The sequence below is a fragment of the Genypterus blacodes genome, unplaced genomic scaffold, assembly GCF_046128005.1.
Source record: "Genypterus blacodes isolate CSIRO-AG114 ecotype Tasmania unplaced genomic scaffold, CSIRO-AGI_Gbla_v1 ptg000156l_1, whole genome shotgun sequence".
Classification (NCBI taxonomy): Eukaryota; Metazoa; Chordata; class Actinopteri; order Ophidiiformes; family Ophidiidae; genus Genypterus; species Genypterus blacodes.
The window spans coordinates 756,324-772,824 of record NW_027466957.1 but is presented as its reverse complement, the minus strand read 5'-3'; the positions used below and the strand labels follow the sequence as shown (position 1 = coordinate 772,824).

The window sequence follows — 16,501 nt, the reverse complement described above, 5'->3', positions numbered from 1 at the left end:
AGATAGCTGGGTGGCAGGGACAGGGGAGAGGGGCTTTTCTCTGCGGCCACCTGGAAAGCCATGTTAGATCCCAGGCTTGTCAATAAGCCATCAAATTCACTACCTGGTAATTGGCTCCATATTTGTATCAACGCAGCCGGAGGAGGAATCAGAAGGTGTAATCCATGACAATAAATCGACGAATCCGAGGAGAAGAAGACGCCGGAGTAGCATGCAGGGGGGGAAACAAAGTCCAAAGTTTGTGTAAAGTGTGAAGTGAAGTGCGCACCGGAGCTTCATGGAAACGCTCCTCAATCCCCAAACTAACACAAGAAGAAGAAAAAGAAGAAACCCACGCAAGTTCAGTGCCGCGGAGGTCTCCGATAAGGTTTTGATGTCAGGTGGAGGAGAAGTCAGACTGAGGGCGAGTTAATCGAAGAGGAAAGAAACAGATTCACGTTCTGATCAGTGCGTTATTGGCTTGCAGGGCGGTATGAGTGGAGGTCGCTTTGAGTTTGACGACGGTGGAGCTTATTGTGGAGGCTGGGAGGGGGGCAAAGCCCACGGGCATGGCATCTGCACCGGACCCAAAGGCCAGGGAGAGTTCTCTGGCTCCTGGAATTACGGCTTCGAGGTGGTGGGAGTCTACACCTGGCCCAGTGGGAACACCTATGAGGGATACTGGGCTCAGGGGAAGCGTCATGGTCTGGGAGTGGAGATCAAGGGACACTGGCTGTACAAAGGGGAATGGACACACGGCTTCAAAGGGAGATATGGGATCCGTCTCAGTGTGGGCAGTGGAGCAAAGTATGAAGGGACGTGGAATAATGGACTTCAGGATGGATATGGAACAGAAACATATGCTGATGGAGGTAAGAGGCCAGATTGAGACTTTTGATTCAAAGCTTTTCATAACAAATACCACTTTCCATCAATCGGGTGTGTATTTAAAATGACTTTTAAAGGTCTCTGCAACAATACACTGTGTCTTTGGTGTGTCTCACTGTCGCATGTAGCAGTACTGAAGCCTATGAGACCATGTGGTGTAGTTCATCAAAGTCATAGCAGACGACGTGGTGACAAATCACTGAGGCAAAAAGAGATCAGTCTGATTGTGCCACCGCTTTATTTCAAGAGGCCTTTGGAGTTAATGACGCCTATGAAACCAGAAGTAAAAATTACTCTGCTGCTGTCAGTCAAAAGGTGCTCAAAGCTTGTGTGTGCAGTCACATCCCACAGGAGACAAGAGAGTGTTTCCTTTCATCAGGCTACAGCTGCGCCATCATTAAGAATTTGTTTTAATAGAGCTGTCAGATTACATAGAGGAGACAATATATCAGACATTCTTCTACACCACCTCTCCATTGTTTAAAAGAGCAAATCTTTGACATGGTTAGAATGAGACTGAGTCATTGGGAGTCAGTCATCATTAAATCCCCTACGGAAACTTCTAATGGAAGCTAAATAAATCAGACAAATAAAATCGATTGTGGTGATCTCTGCTCGTTCAATGCAACGGTTTCCCTCCCTAACAGCTGACTCATCAGCTCTAAGTCCAGTCTGTTGGAGGCTGCAGGGGGAAGGTGGACGGTGGGGATGTGATAGTACCAGATGTCAGAATGTAATAATAGCCCAGCAGCCCTGTGCCCTCCTGGCCTCACGGGTGGAGGCCTGTCACTGGAATCCACACATGTCAATCTTAGCCTGGGATCAGACCCCCAGAAGACTTTTTAGTGGCGCTTTAATGAATGAGGGTTTTTACACATAGATATTGATGACATTCTGGCAGAAATGAAAGTAGTGTAACCACTCATCCGCAAGTTCAATTCATTGTTTTGACCTGTGGTGCTGTAATTCTAAAATTCTGGATCTTCTCAGGCACTTTCCAGGGTCAGTTTACTGGTGGGATGCGCCACGGTTATGGCGTTCGACAGAGTGTGCCGTATGGAATGGCAGCAGTTGTTCGCTCCCCTCTCCGTACCTCCTTAACCTCCCTCAGGAGCGAGCACAGCAATGGCACCATTCTGCAGCAAGACATGCCTATTATTACCACCACCAATGCCTCTGGTGAGGAGACACCCATCTCCAGCCCCACCCAGCTGGGACCATCGCGTGGAGGCTTTGCCCTGACTCTCCAGGTGGACCCAGAGGCCGTCAAACCCAAGAAGAAGGGATTGTTCCAAAGAGCCTCCCTGCTGGGGAAACTGAAGAAGTCCGACTCCCGCACCTCACTGTCCAGCCAGAAGAGCAAGCTCAGCTTCCTGAGGACGGAATCGGCTCTCAGCTCCAACGCCAGTGACACAAACTCCACCATCAGCATTGGAGACGAGAGCTTGATAGGAGCAGAAGATTTCCCCCCAGTTGAGGCAGACATTGATGCCACCACCACAGAGGTCTACATGGGCGAATGGAAGAATGACAAGCGCTCAGGATATGGAATAAGTGAAAGGTCCAGCGGGCTGAAATATGAGGGCGAGTGGCTGAACAACCAAAGGCACGGCTACGGCTCCACAACCTTCGCTGAGGGAGGGAAGGAGGAGGGAAAGTACATGAACAACATGCTGGTGAAGGCCATGAAGAAGAGGGTGATCCAGCTGAAGGGAACCAAGATCAAGCAGAAGGTGGAGCGAGCAGTGGAGGGAGCGCAGAGGGCTGCGGCCATCGGCAAGCAGAAGGCCGAGATTGCTGCTTCCAGGTAAGAACGCAAGAAAGGAGAGGCAATGATTCATCTCCTGGGTTGTCAGTATTGTTTGGCAATCACAGATACTTACTAAGACTTAAAAAAATTAACAATAATTGATTCAATAATGGTTCATCCATGATTCATTATTTATTTGTATATTTTTGCTTTTTCTGTGTTGTTTATCTTCATCCAGCATCATTTGAATGTCTCTGAATTTTTAATTTCACCAGGAAAACCATCTATTTTTCACAATCTGGCAACCCAATATTTGTGCTCATTCAGAACTATTTACTGATCTATAAAGGGTTAAATCTGTGTTCTACAGCTCTATCCAAACTAAACCCATGTGAATTCAGTAATTAAGACAGTGTGTTCACTCAGAGCCTCCGACTCCATGTCTTCATCCTTCAGTGAGTCTTGCTGCTGCTCCCAGGGTTCATTATGTTGATTTGACGCTCTATCACAGATAACAGAATGACAGAATGATGACAAAGGAGAGTTTGAATCTCTGTCTTTCCTTTCACTTACCAGCTACTCAAATTCTTTCTGTGTCTCCATAATATATGTACTGTAGTAATGATAATAATAATACTATTAACAACATTCTCATTCGTCAGACTCAACTTGCACTTGTTAAAGACAGGATTTAAGAGCAGCCGACTTGTCCTCCCTCTATCACATCGAGCATTTGGATGCGTCAAACAGAAGCGTCTCTAATAAAATTAACGGCTGCATTCCATTCATGTGTGTCAGCTCTCCTATTATGCATGGTGACACACTGTTTGGTTGTAGTGTTACACGTAAATGGAACAGAACCATCATTAATGTTCACACTTCAAAGTCAAACCATTACCTGACAGCTTCTCTTATTCTGTGTCCGTTGGGAAGAATAGAACAGTTCTGCGGTTGTATATTTTAATTACAACTGTCTTTGAAAAAGCTTCTCGCGGACAAAGTGATACCAGTAAATGGAATACTGCTGAGTCCATAATATCATCATGATATTGGTTAGGTTTGTTGAATTCAGTCCCAGAAGTCTTAATGTTCAGAAATGTTGAAGTATTTTCCAAAAGGCAAAGTTAGGTGTGTTGTGTTACACTTTGCAGTCAAGTTCAGAGGGGTGAGCAAAGCAGCAGTATCCGTTACACTTCAACTCCTTGACCTGATACAGTATCAAACATCAAATCCCTGTGTGGTCTCTGTGTGTCCTTACAGTACCGAGCTACACGCTGTTTACCTCCTAACACTCAAATATACACTCAAGGAAAATATTGTAGATTCAGTATTGAATTTCTAAAACTTGTCTGTGATTAAAATATAGTCTCTCTTTTTTATGTTGACAATGACAACTGAATGTGCAGTTTGTACACAAGTACACATTGTATGCCGGCATTTATCGCATATCTTGTTCAGATTGTGTATGACCTTACAAGGTGGTAGAGGTTTTTGTCTCCAGTCTTCTTCAGCACCTGATGTAAGCCCTGTGTTTACAGCAGTGAGAGCTGCTCTGATGGACTACAGACGCTGTCCCTGCAAATGGAAATCTAAATATTTTACCCGGTGCATAAGCAGTATTATAAGTTATGTGTTGATGTTCATTGGATCATTGTTTTTAAGCTCACCTTTCATGTCCACAGGCGCCGGGACAGAGTGCAGATTAAAGCAATCACTTTGTATTTGTGTTGGATGGCTCTCAGCAAAAACAGGCCCATACATTTAATGGAAAATACTCCTCCATCAAACTCTTTGATGTTTAAAAGTAATAGCTACTGCAAAACTAAATGGATAATACGCTCTATTGTGTACAGAGAGCGCCTGCATGTTCAACTCTATTGTCATTGTTACGTAATAGGAGGAGACATGACACATCTGTTCCTGGCAGTGGTTTGCTCATTTTATGGTCCTTCAGAGATGACGTTGTTATTAGTACATGTACACAGTGTGCACTGGGATGCCAGGCCTGCTCCTCCAACTCAGGTTAGCCAAGTGATCCCTGGCATTCAGACACTATGTGGACATTGTTCTGGTGCGTGAGCTGGAGGTCTGGAGGGCCTGTGTGGCCTGGACAGGGTGTAAATGACGCACAGACAGGGGCCCTGTGGTCGCAGAGGAGCCCTGACTAAATATGGACAGGCGCACTCTTGCTGTATCACAATCACAGGGGAATGCAACAGCTGATTATCCCCCTCTGCCTCCCAGCTCCGTCTTTCCTGCAAAGTCACAGGAACAAGTTCATACTGTTTTCTTGCTTGGCTGAAGTGCAGTATAGCTGCTTCGCTTTGAGGGCACACTCAAGGCTTACGTCACTCGTTTCAGTAAATCAAACTTTTACTACAAAGTTACTCTGCTCGAAAACATGGCAGTCTGCAGATTGCCATTCATGTCTAGATGGATTTGTAGGTTTCTGTTAAGTTCGCCAGCATCCACTGGTGGCCATTCCTCCATCGTTAGCTGGCAAGTTGCACATCACGTATTACTCTCCGTCTTGCGTCAGCAGTGGTGTCGAATGGTTCCATGGATATAAATATGACACAGCTCATAAGCAAAGTACTTGGGTATAAGAGGCTGGTGTATATATGTACCACACCTAGCTTTAGTTGTGCGGGTTGGCTTACATACTGTACTGCTGATACATGCATTTTGTGTTGGCGAGCGATCGACCAATCATAACAATTGTAAACAAATGTCAATTATGACCACAGCTGAGGGAGTGTAAGGGTTATATGATCAGACACAATAATGAGGTAGTAAAAGGGACAATGTGGCAAATATTACTTTGTAGTTAGCACATAATATGAATGTAATTTGCCAAGTTGATTTAATGATGGTATGAAACATTTTAGCCATCTTTTTATAGAAACTAAGTCTCTCTCTCTCTCTCGCTCTCTCTTTCTCTCTCCCTCTCTCTCTCTCTTGCACACACTTGCACAGTTGAAAAGGACCCTCCACAAAGATCCAGTGGCACATGCCAGAATGACAGAATATCTCTTGCCATCAGTCAGGCTGCAGGACAACTGCAGCCTGATGAAAACCAGATGGCTACTAACAGCCTGGACAGCCGAAGCAGAATTGAAAGCTGTACATAACACAATGAGAAGTACATCACAAAATATAATTTTATATTTTATAACTACCTTTAGAAGTCAACAAGCATTTTAAAGGTAAGCCCAAAAGCATAACGGGTATGTAGGTCACAGTGTCAGATATCATCATCTTTGGTTGCAGAGAAAAACACACTGGACACTGAGGGCAGTAAACACAACAATAGTATCAAATAAAAGGACATTTTGGAAATATTTGGCATTAATCTCTGTTGTTCTGTTGTGGGGAACATGCACAAATCTGTTTTTGTTTTTTTTGTTTGCACATTCAGATTTCTACCCGAGCACCTCAGTCTGCTTTCTGGCACAGAACTTACAGCCTGTGGCCGCTTTATTAGGCGCAGCCGTACAACCCAGTGTCCTCCAATACTGCAGCCCTGCAATAATCCCTCATTTTTTAAGCTTAAAATTTTCGGTTGGTACAGTTTGTGTTGACACTGTGGCAGAGAGGTGGCCATATTGTGTGATGGTGTGTGTATTGGAATGCGTTATAGAGAGGGCTCTTAGTTTCATCTTTTAGTAGACCAGCAGTGATTTATATATCTCATTACTTTTTCTTATTTTCTTATTATGATAGACAACACGAAACTGTTAGAACCCAACAGCTGAAAAATTGTGGTATCTGTACATTCATTGAGGGTTTTGAGTTTATATTAGCGCTCTCCGCTACATAGTGTTAGCAGCTCCCAGACACTTTTAGCCTCTGTGACCTCATGTTAAATATAATCACATTATTGGCCCTAAACAAATATAGTATTACATTATAGAAACACATTTGCCAGCTGCTCTCTTATTGCCGCTGATTATTTTAGTCCCTGTACTGTGGCATTTAGCCTCATCTACAGTATCTGCCTCACTAAAACTACTTTCTGGTTTCGTGAGGGTTAAATGTGCTTTGACTTTTGAAACATCATTCGGCATCCCTTAAAGGGATGCAACGCAGTGCAGGCCTGAGCGCTTGCTCCACATTCAAGGACATGTGACGTTTCCATCACACAAGGCGAAGGGGGAAAAAAAAAACACACAAAAAAAACAGAAATAAGGCTTTGATATTGTTTCTCTCACCTGACAGACACTGCAGGCTGGAGTCCGTCTGTTGGCTACCTTGGTGGCTGCTTTAGTTAACTGCTGCACACAACACATGCAAACCTGCAGATTAAAGGGTGTAATATTATTGCATTCTGTTGGTGTAATAAGAGAGCCACTGTGATGCAGGTAAGCTACAGGGTGGATGATAGAGTCGGGATGAAGCCATATGTCACCATCCTTTCTCCTCCAACCACTGATTGGCAGATTTGCCTGCAGAGCTGACTGGCTGCCATCTTTTCAACTATTAAACAAACCATTTTCCACCATGCACACTAAATGGTTTTGTTTTGGGACATCTGCCTGTTGTAGAGAAATAAAAATGTGGATATCTTTATTTGTGGTAATGATTGCATTATATAACTGTGCACAGAAAGATATGTAATTGCTTTATAGCCTCAGTGTAGAATCATCCAAGTATTCCAACATCACCAAATGGCACAATCAGAGGCTACACATTGGGCACACATTAACTACAGACAATTGCAAGGGACAAACTCAATAAAGGACAGATTGTTGGTTCCTGTGTGACTCGAGTTATTCGTGCTTCAGTTGAGAAGATCAGGTGGAGGTTGCTGGTAGAGGAGGTGCTGACTGTGTGGACAGGTGGAGCTCCTCTATATCAAGCAGGGAACCTCAAGTGGCAATAATTGTTCCAGTGGAAAGCTCCTTCCCCATGAGTCTTCAAGTGGACAGGCGGCTATTTCCAGCACAGGCTTAAGTTACAGTATGTCAAGTATTCACAGAGTAATCACAATCAGTAATACCTGGGAGAAAATATATGTAACCTCTCATCATTCATCGGTTGTTCTGTTAACACAACCCCACCCCCCCTCTCTCTCTGTTACACAGACATAGGATAATGGGGCCTTCAGTAACTTGCCAATAATAACTCATTGTCTCGTTGTCTTGGTCGGGGTGTTAGAAGCATAATTTATTTCTGTGCCAGACAGGAGAAAAGGATGCCCCCCCATCTTTCCAGCTAATAATACTAACAAGCCATATGTCCATCAGCCACACTCTAATGGTCTCAGTTTGGCTCTGATTGAATAGTTTCAACAAGCTTTGTGTTGTGATATTCTGGTCAACTGGTGATGAGTTGATTATGTTGCTTTGTAAAGGTCACCTCTTAGGGTTCTTATTTAGGGTCCACATTGGATTGGCTAGATAAGTATAGTATAGCTGTGGATGAGGACTTTCTCAAGGTCAAGATCAACATCGTCAATTCAACTTTATGTTCTCAAAGGTGACATTGACCAAGTGTCCCAGAGCTTAAAACACGACATAATGACATGCAGAAGTATGGATAAAAAGCTAAAGGTGGATAAAAAGAAGTGCAGCAGTTCCGACGTTTTATTCCCTTGAATACAGCAGAGTTTCTCAATGAGTAACCGAAGAGAACAAATGATTTGTGGTCCCTGATAGTTCCCATTTGTTGTCCCAGCATTCTCAAACCATTTATTCTTTATAGCCCAACGTGCCAGAGTGTCTGTCCAAATAAAGAGCAGGGGAATTTCTGGAGTTGGCAAACACGAGCGACAATCCGTTATCTGAGAGAGTGTGACCTTGTAATCATCATTCATTCCCGTTAGAGCTTCGGTGAACATTTGCTCACACTGATGATATAAGGTGAAAATACCTGCACAAGGATTCAGTGAATTGCCTTCATATCCAAGTGAATCTATACAATGATGAAAGCGAGATGTCTGAATGAGTGATGCCTGTAGTACAAGTAACAAACAAATTGTGTTGTTTCTGTCTGTCTGCAGGACCACCCATGCGAAGGGCAAGTCAGACGCAGCAGGACAGGCCGCTCAGGCCTCCAACAGTGAGTCCAACATTGCCAGACTGGTGGCCAAAGAACTCTCTCCTTCCTTCTACCAGCCAGGTCAGTGGACATAATACAAAGTACTGAATGATTTGTTCAACCATTCATTTCTACCTGAGATCTGATGACATGATTGACATATACATCCTTTTCAGTGAAATCCAGAAAGGCTATTGAAGTCCAAGATCAATTTCTATCTGCATGTCTTTATACTGAGCTGCTCGCACGTCCAGCCTGAGTGAGCCGATCCGTGGCTGAGGCTCACCACAGGGATAGTCACCTTTGCATATCTAAAAAAAGGAACACCTTATTGGGTGGACGGGATCATATCACTTTCATCGCAGGTCTTGATGACTTGTACTCTCATACAAAGGCACTGGAGCCTCTCCCGGGATCCCCCCTTGCATGTTGTCTCCCTCAGCAGAAAGTTTAAAGGGTGTTTAAGACACAGATTGAAAAGCAATGTCTGAAATATCCATGACTAATTCAACAAATGTGCACGGACTGGCTGAGACATTTTAGTTTCACGTTTAGTTTCACTGGGAAGAACAACACATTGCTGTCAGCACGAAATGCAATACTGAGAATTTTGCCTCTGCTCCATAAGGGAAGTTGACATAAACTTTTCCACTTTGATCAGCTGTCTATGTTACAAGGGCTGGAAGCAGATCCTGGGCCCAGCAAATCCAGTCAACAAGTATAAATGATCTCAACTCCACAACAGTCTGCAGCTCTGTGTCTATGACTCTATGAACTCAGGGTGAACATTTCTTACACATATTTACTTTGTTTCTCATGTCAAATGTGTAAGTTCCCTTTGGCCAAAAAGTAATGGGCCTGGGAGAGATGATCTGTAAAAGGTTAAGGTGATTTTGTAATATTCTAGGTAATGAAAATTATTCTTGTTTTGGAAAATCTGAGCAATACTGTAATGTTGTAATAATGACACTCTCTCTGTTAGGGAGATCTTATCTATGCTGATCTATGCACTTCTAATACAATGGTGGTGTGACTCTGACGCAGGTCCTGAGTATCTGAAGAAGAGAACTTCACATGAGGGAGTGGAGGGCGGTGAGAACATAGACACTGTCATGCACGAGCCACTGCTAGCAGAAGAAGAGCCACTGCCCACGCCGCCCGAAAGTCCACTCATGAATGAACTGCATCACCTAATGCCCAGCTCATCCCGAGGCCGCACACCCTCCCCTAGCCCAGGCATTTTCACCAAGGAGGGATCCAACTTCCTTCGGCCAGGAAGCTGGAATGAAGATAAAACCAGTGGTGGTAGTAAACCCAGTAATAGTACCAGTAAACCCAACAGTAAGCCTGGTAGTCGCCCCATTACCCCCTCATCGTCTCTTTCTACTCCTGCGTCTACTGCTGCTGTGTCTGTTGCTCCTGCGTCTGGTGCTCCTGCGTCTGCTGCTCCTGCATCTGCTGCTCCTGCGTCTGATGCTCCTGCGTCTGCTGCTCCTGCGTCTGCTGCTCCTGCGTCTGCTGCTCCTGAGTCTGCTGCTCCTGCGTCTGCTGCTGCTGCGTGTGCTGCTCCTGAAAGCACCGCTTCCAGCAGTCGTGGCACCTCTCGTTCACCGAGCCGCCAGAGCACCAAGAACGAGCAGGGCTCTGACTTGGAGATCAAGCCCCTTCAAAAGTTTGATTCCGAGGCAAAAGCTCCAATAGCCACTGCAGCCGCTTCTGCCTCCGTAAGCAATAGCCTCATCTACCCAGATGAAGAAGAAGCACCGCGCCCCGTCTCCAGGGTGTCCCCTAAACCTGTCACCCCTGAGCCTAAAACATATGAGCTCAGACCTGAACGTCCGCCATCTGTCCAGGAACGATCACCTTCCGTCAATGAGAGAAAAGTTGAATCCAGAGAGGCGAGTAGACCTGCCAGCAGAGCAGAGGCAAGGCCATCACCAAAACGGGAACCCAGCCCAGCTCCAGCTCCAAAACCTGCATACAACCATCAACCAAAGCCAGCACCCAAGCCAGTGGAAACTAAAGCCGTTGTTATCCCACCACCTCCTAAACCAGCGCCAAAGGTGGAACCCAAAGCTGAAATCAGACTCAAGACCATGATGATGTCCTCATGTCATGAGGTCACTGCAGACTCCTTGGAGATGGAGGTAAGACAGAAGTTGTTTCTAAGTTGTCAATTTTCTCATTTTGGTGGGGTTGAGTTACTGCACGGGGCAAGAACTGTCAGATTAGCCATGCAATGCTTGCTGTTATGTTAATGTTGGTTGAATATCATTCATTCATCTATTTCACTGCTTCATACTGAAAATGTTGCTTTTGTTTCAAGGGCCCAAACTCCATAATGATCTGCATGGTAATTCTGCTCAACATTGGCTTGGCCATTCTCTTTGTGCACATTTTGTCATGAGACATTATACTGCAACTCAGGTAAGAACAATTTTATATAAGCTGCAGTGAATGCATATTATTACACTATAATTATTTGTGTGAGTGTGTAAAAAGTATAAAAGGTGCATTAAATGACAGCTGTTGGTTTACTCCAGGTCACCAGCAGCATTGGAATGAGACGGCCTGCTTCAGCAAGCACCAGAGATGAAAGAGACTGCGTACAGAAACACAAGCCACAGCGCTCCCAAAGGTTGATGTTGATGTTGTGACAGTGTGAGGCTCTGTGAAGTACTTCTCTTTTAAAATTGATGGACACTGAATAACTGAAATGATTCAGTATCTCTGATGATGTGTGTATGTTAAGCAGTGGGGAGGATGGTACAGTGTGCCTCAGTGCTAAAGCTGCAGAAGCAAAGGAACGCAAGGAGCTTCCTGAAAGCCTGGCTAACTAAGATTATGTATCTTCATCACAGTTTGTCACCGTGTGTCAACAGCTTTTAACAAAATCCTTAACTGGCACATAGTGGCTGGCTCAGCACACAGTCAGGTATGTTTGACCAGGCATGGTAACCACATATGTTTGTTTGTTATTATCTAATTGCTGGTTGAAGAGTGTGGATAAGGACTGAATATCTCTCCATTTGCCTTGAACTTAGATATATAGACACAACCCATAATGCAACAGAGGTGTGCAAGAGAGCTTTGTGTTAGTCATGTCAAGAAGTTTGAGACAATATCGTTGGATTGTGGCAGATACTGCAGTTGTATTTCAGCTATTATGGCCTGCAAAATCTGTATTGAAGCCTGTGGTGTTCAACACTGTGAAATTGTATATCGTCACTGGGATTTTTGTGCGTTTGGAATACTCACAGTCATTCTGCTGCATTACTGTATAAGATGGTAAACAACACAGAGGAAGAAAACAGGAAGCTAATGAATGTCACTGTGATAGAATTGGTCTTGTACTGTTTGTAAAGTATGTTTCTATAGCGTTTGTCATACGGTGCTTTTTGGCACCCAGCTGGTCAAGTTTTAAGTGAGAGTTGTGTATGTTTTGCAGTAGCATAAGCAAGCAGAAATTGCAAATTGACCATAAAGGCTGGGGGTGGGCTCAGGATCTGATGGGAAGTAGAGGAACTGACTCACTCATTGTATGTTGTAGGGATGCAGGGGTATGCATCTTTATTTGCTGAGTTATATAGTAGTAACAGGTAGTGGGATAGGATTATGTTTTTGTCTGTAAGCTACTGCTCCATAATTTCATGTTCTGAATGTTTCTGAGCTGAAAACATGTTTTATGCTGATGGAACAGGCCACATATATTCAGGGCCTGTTGTGCTTTACATTCATAAATCAGAGTTTCTAAACTTTTGTACGCATGAGGACACTTTGTGTGTGTCTGTACTTTTGTACCTTTTGAAGTGCAAATCTTTTCAGCGATCAAAACAACATGTGCTATTGCAGGATTTTATGAAGGAAATGTGTCATCCAAATTGTATTTATTTCCCTAAGGAGTCATTCAGATTACCTCATGATTGTGAGATAGAGAAAAACGTAGAATGATTCCTAACTCCATGTCTTACATTGAGTAGAGCACACAACAGAGGTGCGGCCACATTTTAGTATTTCTCTTTTCCCCCTGAATATATAGGCTTTCACAAAGCAAACAAGAGTATTTAACAACATTTGTTTTCCCTTTGAGTTTGAAAATAGCATTCAGACCACTGAGTGTCCATGTAAATGATGATGTGTATATGTTTCACCGCCTTGATTTAAAAGCTATTATTTAGTTAAACTTGTAAATGAAAAGCAGAACTTGCATGTTGGAATATTTTCCCAATTTCCCATTAATTCTGCAATTGTAAAATGTAGAAATAATAAATGGCACAAATTGGCACATCAATTTAACGGTAAGTGCAATATAAGAGTATGCAGGTAGGATAGTGAAATGTTGATGCCATATTTGTCTTGATTTTAGTGCTTTTAAACAAATCAAATACCCTTGCTGAATTTGAAGAAATTGATAGCTAAACCTAGTCAAAATTGCAGAACTGAAAATAATAAAAAAAATTAAATATAACTTTTACATTTGTGAATGTCTTATGCCTTTTTGTTTACTCAAAATCGACAAGAAAGACACAAATGGAATCTTGACTTGTAACCTCCTCTCTTTTCCCATTCCCAGGACGTTGGCTTTGAAAGAATGCAACTCCATTTCTTCCCGTATGAACAATTTTCAACCAGCATCAATTCTTATCCACAAGAAATCCGGGTTGGTAACTTCAGAACAAAGTATTTTTAAACACCACCTGTCTGCCAGTCTGAGACAACCCCCCCTCCCTCCATCCCTCCCTTGGGCCACAGCGAATACCACGCCCTATTTTAGACCAGACGAGGGACGCTGAAGAAGTTCTTATGCTGTTCGCATGGAAAGCACACATCACACCTCTTTTATATTTGGTACACTGTGTACATACTTGATACTGTTAGAGCTAATTTAGCATTTAAAATGATGTGCACTTCAATTCACAATGATGAATGAGCCAGTCTGCTGCTAGACTGCTATGGAGGCTAAATGTTTGACAATATTGCCCCCTAGCAACAGAAGGAGGCACCTACAGGTCTATAATCACATCAGATTGAACTCTCTTATGTTAAATTGTGAAATCTAAGTTTTGCTACAACACATTTTTGTTACTTTATTACAAGGAACAGCAGTACAGAAAACGTAAGGAATGCTTTTCTTTCTAATACTCTTCGTCATCTTCCCCTGCCGTGCTATCAGCTCCAACCTCCTCATAATCCTTCTCCAGAGCTGCCATGTCCTCCCTGGCCTCAGAGAACTCTCCCTCCTCCATACCCTCACCCACATACCAGTGCACAAAAGCACGCTTAGCGTACATCAGATCAAACTTGTGGTCAAGCCGAGCCCAGGCCTCTGCGATAGCAGTGGTGTTGCTCAGCATACACACGGCCCTCTGGACCTTGGCCAGGTCTCCTCCAGGGACAACAGTGGGTGGCTGGTAGTTGATGCCAACCTTGAAACCAGTGGGGCACCAGTCCACAAACTGGATGGTGCGCTTGGTTTTGATGGTAGCAATGGCAGCATTGACATCTTTAGGCACCACATCACCACGATACAACAGGCAGCAGGCCATGTATTTACCATGGCGAGGGTCGCATTTCACCATCTGATTGGCTGGCTCAAAGCAAGCATTGGTGATTTCAGACACGGTTAACTGCTCATGGTAAGCTTTCTCTGCAGAGATGACAGGGGCATAGGTGGCCAGAGGGAAATGAATACGAGGATAAGGCACCAAGTTGGTCTGGAACTCAGTCAGATCAACATTGAGGGCACCATCAAAGCGAAGGGAAGCAGTGATGGAGGACACAATCTGACTGATCAACCTGTTCAGGTTGGTGTAAGAGGGGCGCTCAATGTCAAGGTTCCTACGACAGATATCATAGATGGCCTCATTATCTACCATGAAGGCACAGTCAGAGTGCTCTAGGGTGGTGTGGGTGGTCAGGATGGCATTGTAGGGCTCCACCACAGCAGTGGACACCTGAGGAGCTGGGTAGATGGAGAACTCCAACTTGGACTTCTTGCCGTAATCTACAGACAGACGCTCCATCAACAAGGAGGTGAAACCTGAGCCGGTACCACCTCCAAAGCTGTGGAAAACCAGGAAGCCCTGCAGGCCTGTGCACTGATCAGCCTGAGGACAGAGGGAGAGCAAAGGGTTTCATTTAAGAAATTCATTAATATTAATTAATCCACTTTAAAAACAAAGTAGGGCCACCCACCAGTTTGCGGATCCTGTCCAGCACCAGGTCAATGACTTCTTTGCCAATGGTGTAGTGTCCACGGGCGTAGTTATTGGCTGCATCCTCCTTACCAGTGATCAGCTGCTCAGGATGAAACAGCTGACGGTAGGTCCCAGAGCGCACCTCATCTGATGAGACAAGATTGTTGTTCAAGAGAGATATTGCCATTTATTACCATCAAAGGAGGTTATGTTTTCAGCTGTGTTTGATGTTAGTACGATCTCACAGCTGTCAACAGATTTCAATGAAATGGGCTGGTTGGCCATGAGCCAGGAAAGAACCCATTAATTTTTTCACTTAAGAACCATAAGTGAATACCGATAACAGTGGGCTCCAGGTCGACAAACACTGCCCTGGGGACGTGCTTTCCAGCTCCAGTCTCACTGAAGAAGGTGTTGAAGGAATCGTCTCCACCACCCCGAGGTTTGTCACTGGGCATCTGTCCATTAGGCTGAATCCCATGTTCCAGGCAGTACAGTTCCCAGCAGGCATTACCAATCTGGACACCAGCCTGACCAACGTGGACTGAGATACATTCGCGCTGTAAAAAAAAGGCCAAGTAATTTAAAAAAAAAAATGTTTTAAAGGAGTAGGCACACTGACAAAAAGTGTCTCATCATCACATGTTCCAGATTGCTCCAGCGCATGATCTAAAGCGAGGGGGGGATAAAGGTTCTTTTGTGGAAAAAGATATCAGATCACCATGACCGAGTCACCTGATACATGCTGCGTGTCATATATACCCTCTATAGAAAATTGTGGTCAGAGAAAACTTTTCAGGCATATACAGTAATGCTCAAGGGAAAAATGCTCTGTTGAGAACAATTCGTAATCAAAGTATTCCCCTGTGATCTTTTGGGCCGACCAACCCACAAAAAAGCCTGAGGGCCTCTACAAAAAATACAAAAATCGGCTTTAAAAGGAAAAGTCTGAAACAAGTCGCCATTAAACAGGCAATAAGAGCAGAGGAATGTGACAGGCTGAGATCACACTGACCTGGGTCAACAAGCAGGTAATCCTCACACACACACTCGAATCACTCATTAAACTACCATACACCCAATGCCTGTCATTAGCAACTTAAATGTAGCAGTTTCATTATAATATTTAATGTGGACTTACACGGTTTATCATTAAAACTATTGAACTTTGTGTAATCGACATATATTTGTTAAGAGAGGTGGGTGGGGACAGTCTGTACTCACCATGTTTCCTGATGCTGTGAGGAGGACGAATGAGAGATTATAAAGTAAAGAGAGAAGCGTTGGTGACCTCTCACTGTAGGTTACTATGAGTCCTGTGTGAGAAGTTAATATCACTGATTTTGGCCTGGGTGGAGCTTTTATACTCTCTCACCCGAGGGGGCGGGACGTCGCGGAATCCGATTGGTTTGTGGTCACGTGATCTCTATTCTCATTGGTCCGTCTGGAGCCGTCTTCTTCCTCAGTGACGTGCCACGAGCTCCTCGGTAAAGTGGGGCAGTAGGAGGTGACACACGGGTTCAACTATGCCGTGATACTTTCCGACGGAAATTTGGGTCGTTTGTCTCTTTTGTGTGTCAGCAAAGTTATACTGAACTACTTATTTATTGTCTCAACTACAACCGGCTATTATTCATCCTGCTAGTAA

At 44.1% G+C, this 16,501-nt stretch overlaps 2 protein-coding genes across 4 annotated transcripts; one reads left to right on the top strand and one right to left on the bottom strand.

Moving 5' to 3' along the window:
• The first annotated feature begins 472 nt into the window (after window positions 1–472).
• jph2 (junctophilin 2) lies at window positions 473–11,063 on the top strand. 3 transcript variants are annotated; one of them, XM_076166845.1, is made up of 6 exons: window positions 473–851; window positions 1,858–2,674; window positions 8,619–8,737; window positions 9,701–10,079; window positions 10,245–10,803; window positions 10,983–11,063. In XM_076166845.1, exons 1-6 carry the CDS (start codon window positions 473–475, stop codon window positions 11,061–11,063), a joined length of 2,334 nt encoding a protein of 777 aa, XP_076022960.1. The 3 variants fall into 3 exon arrangements, with proteins under 3 accessions (XP_076022960.1, XP_076022959.1, XP_076022958.1); XM_076166844.1 differs by having other exon boundaries at window positions 9,701–10,094; XM_076166843.1 differs by having other exon boundaries at window positions 9,701–10,124.
• Window positions 11,064–11,795: 732 nt separating this feature from the next.
• On the bottom strand, window positions 11,796–16,169 carry LOC143013449 (tubulin alpha-1C chain-like). Its single transcript, XM_076167084.1, has 4 exons — window positions 16,078–16,169; window positions 15,191–15,413; window positions 14,852–15,000; window positions 11,796–14,763 (listed from the first exon to the last, which is right to left on the bottom strand). Exons 1-4 carry the CDS (start codon window positions 16,078–16,080, stop codon window positions 13,792–13,794), a joined length of 1,347 nt encoding a protein of 448 aa, XP_076023199.1. The 5' UTR covers window positions 16,081–16,169; the 3' UTR covers window positions 11,796–13,791.
• Window positions 16,170–16,501: the final 332 nt, after the last annotated feature.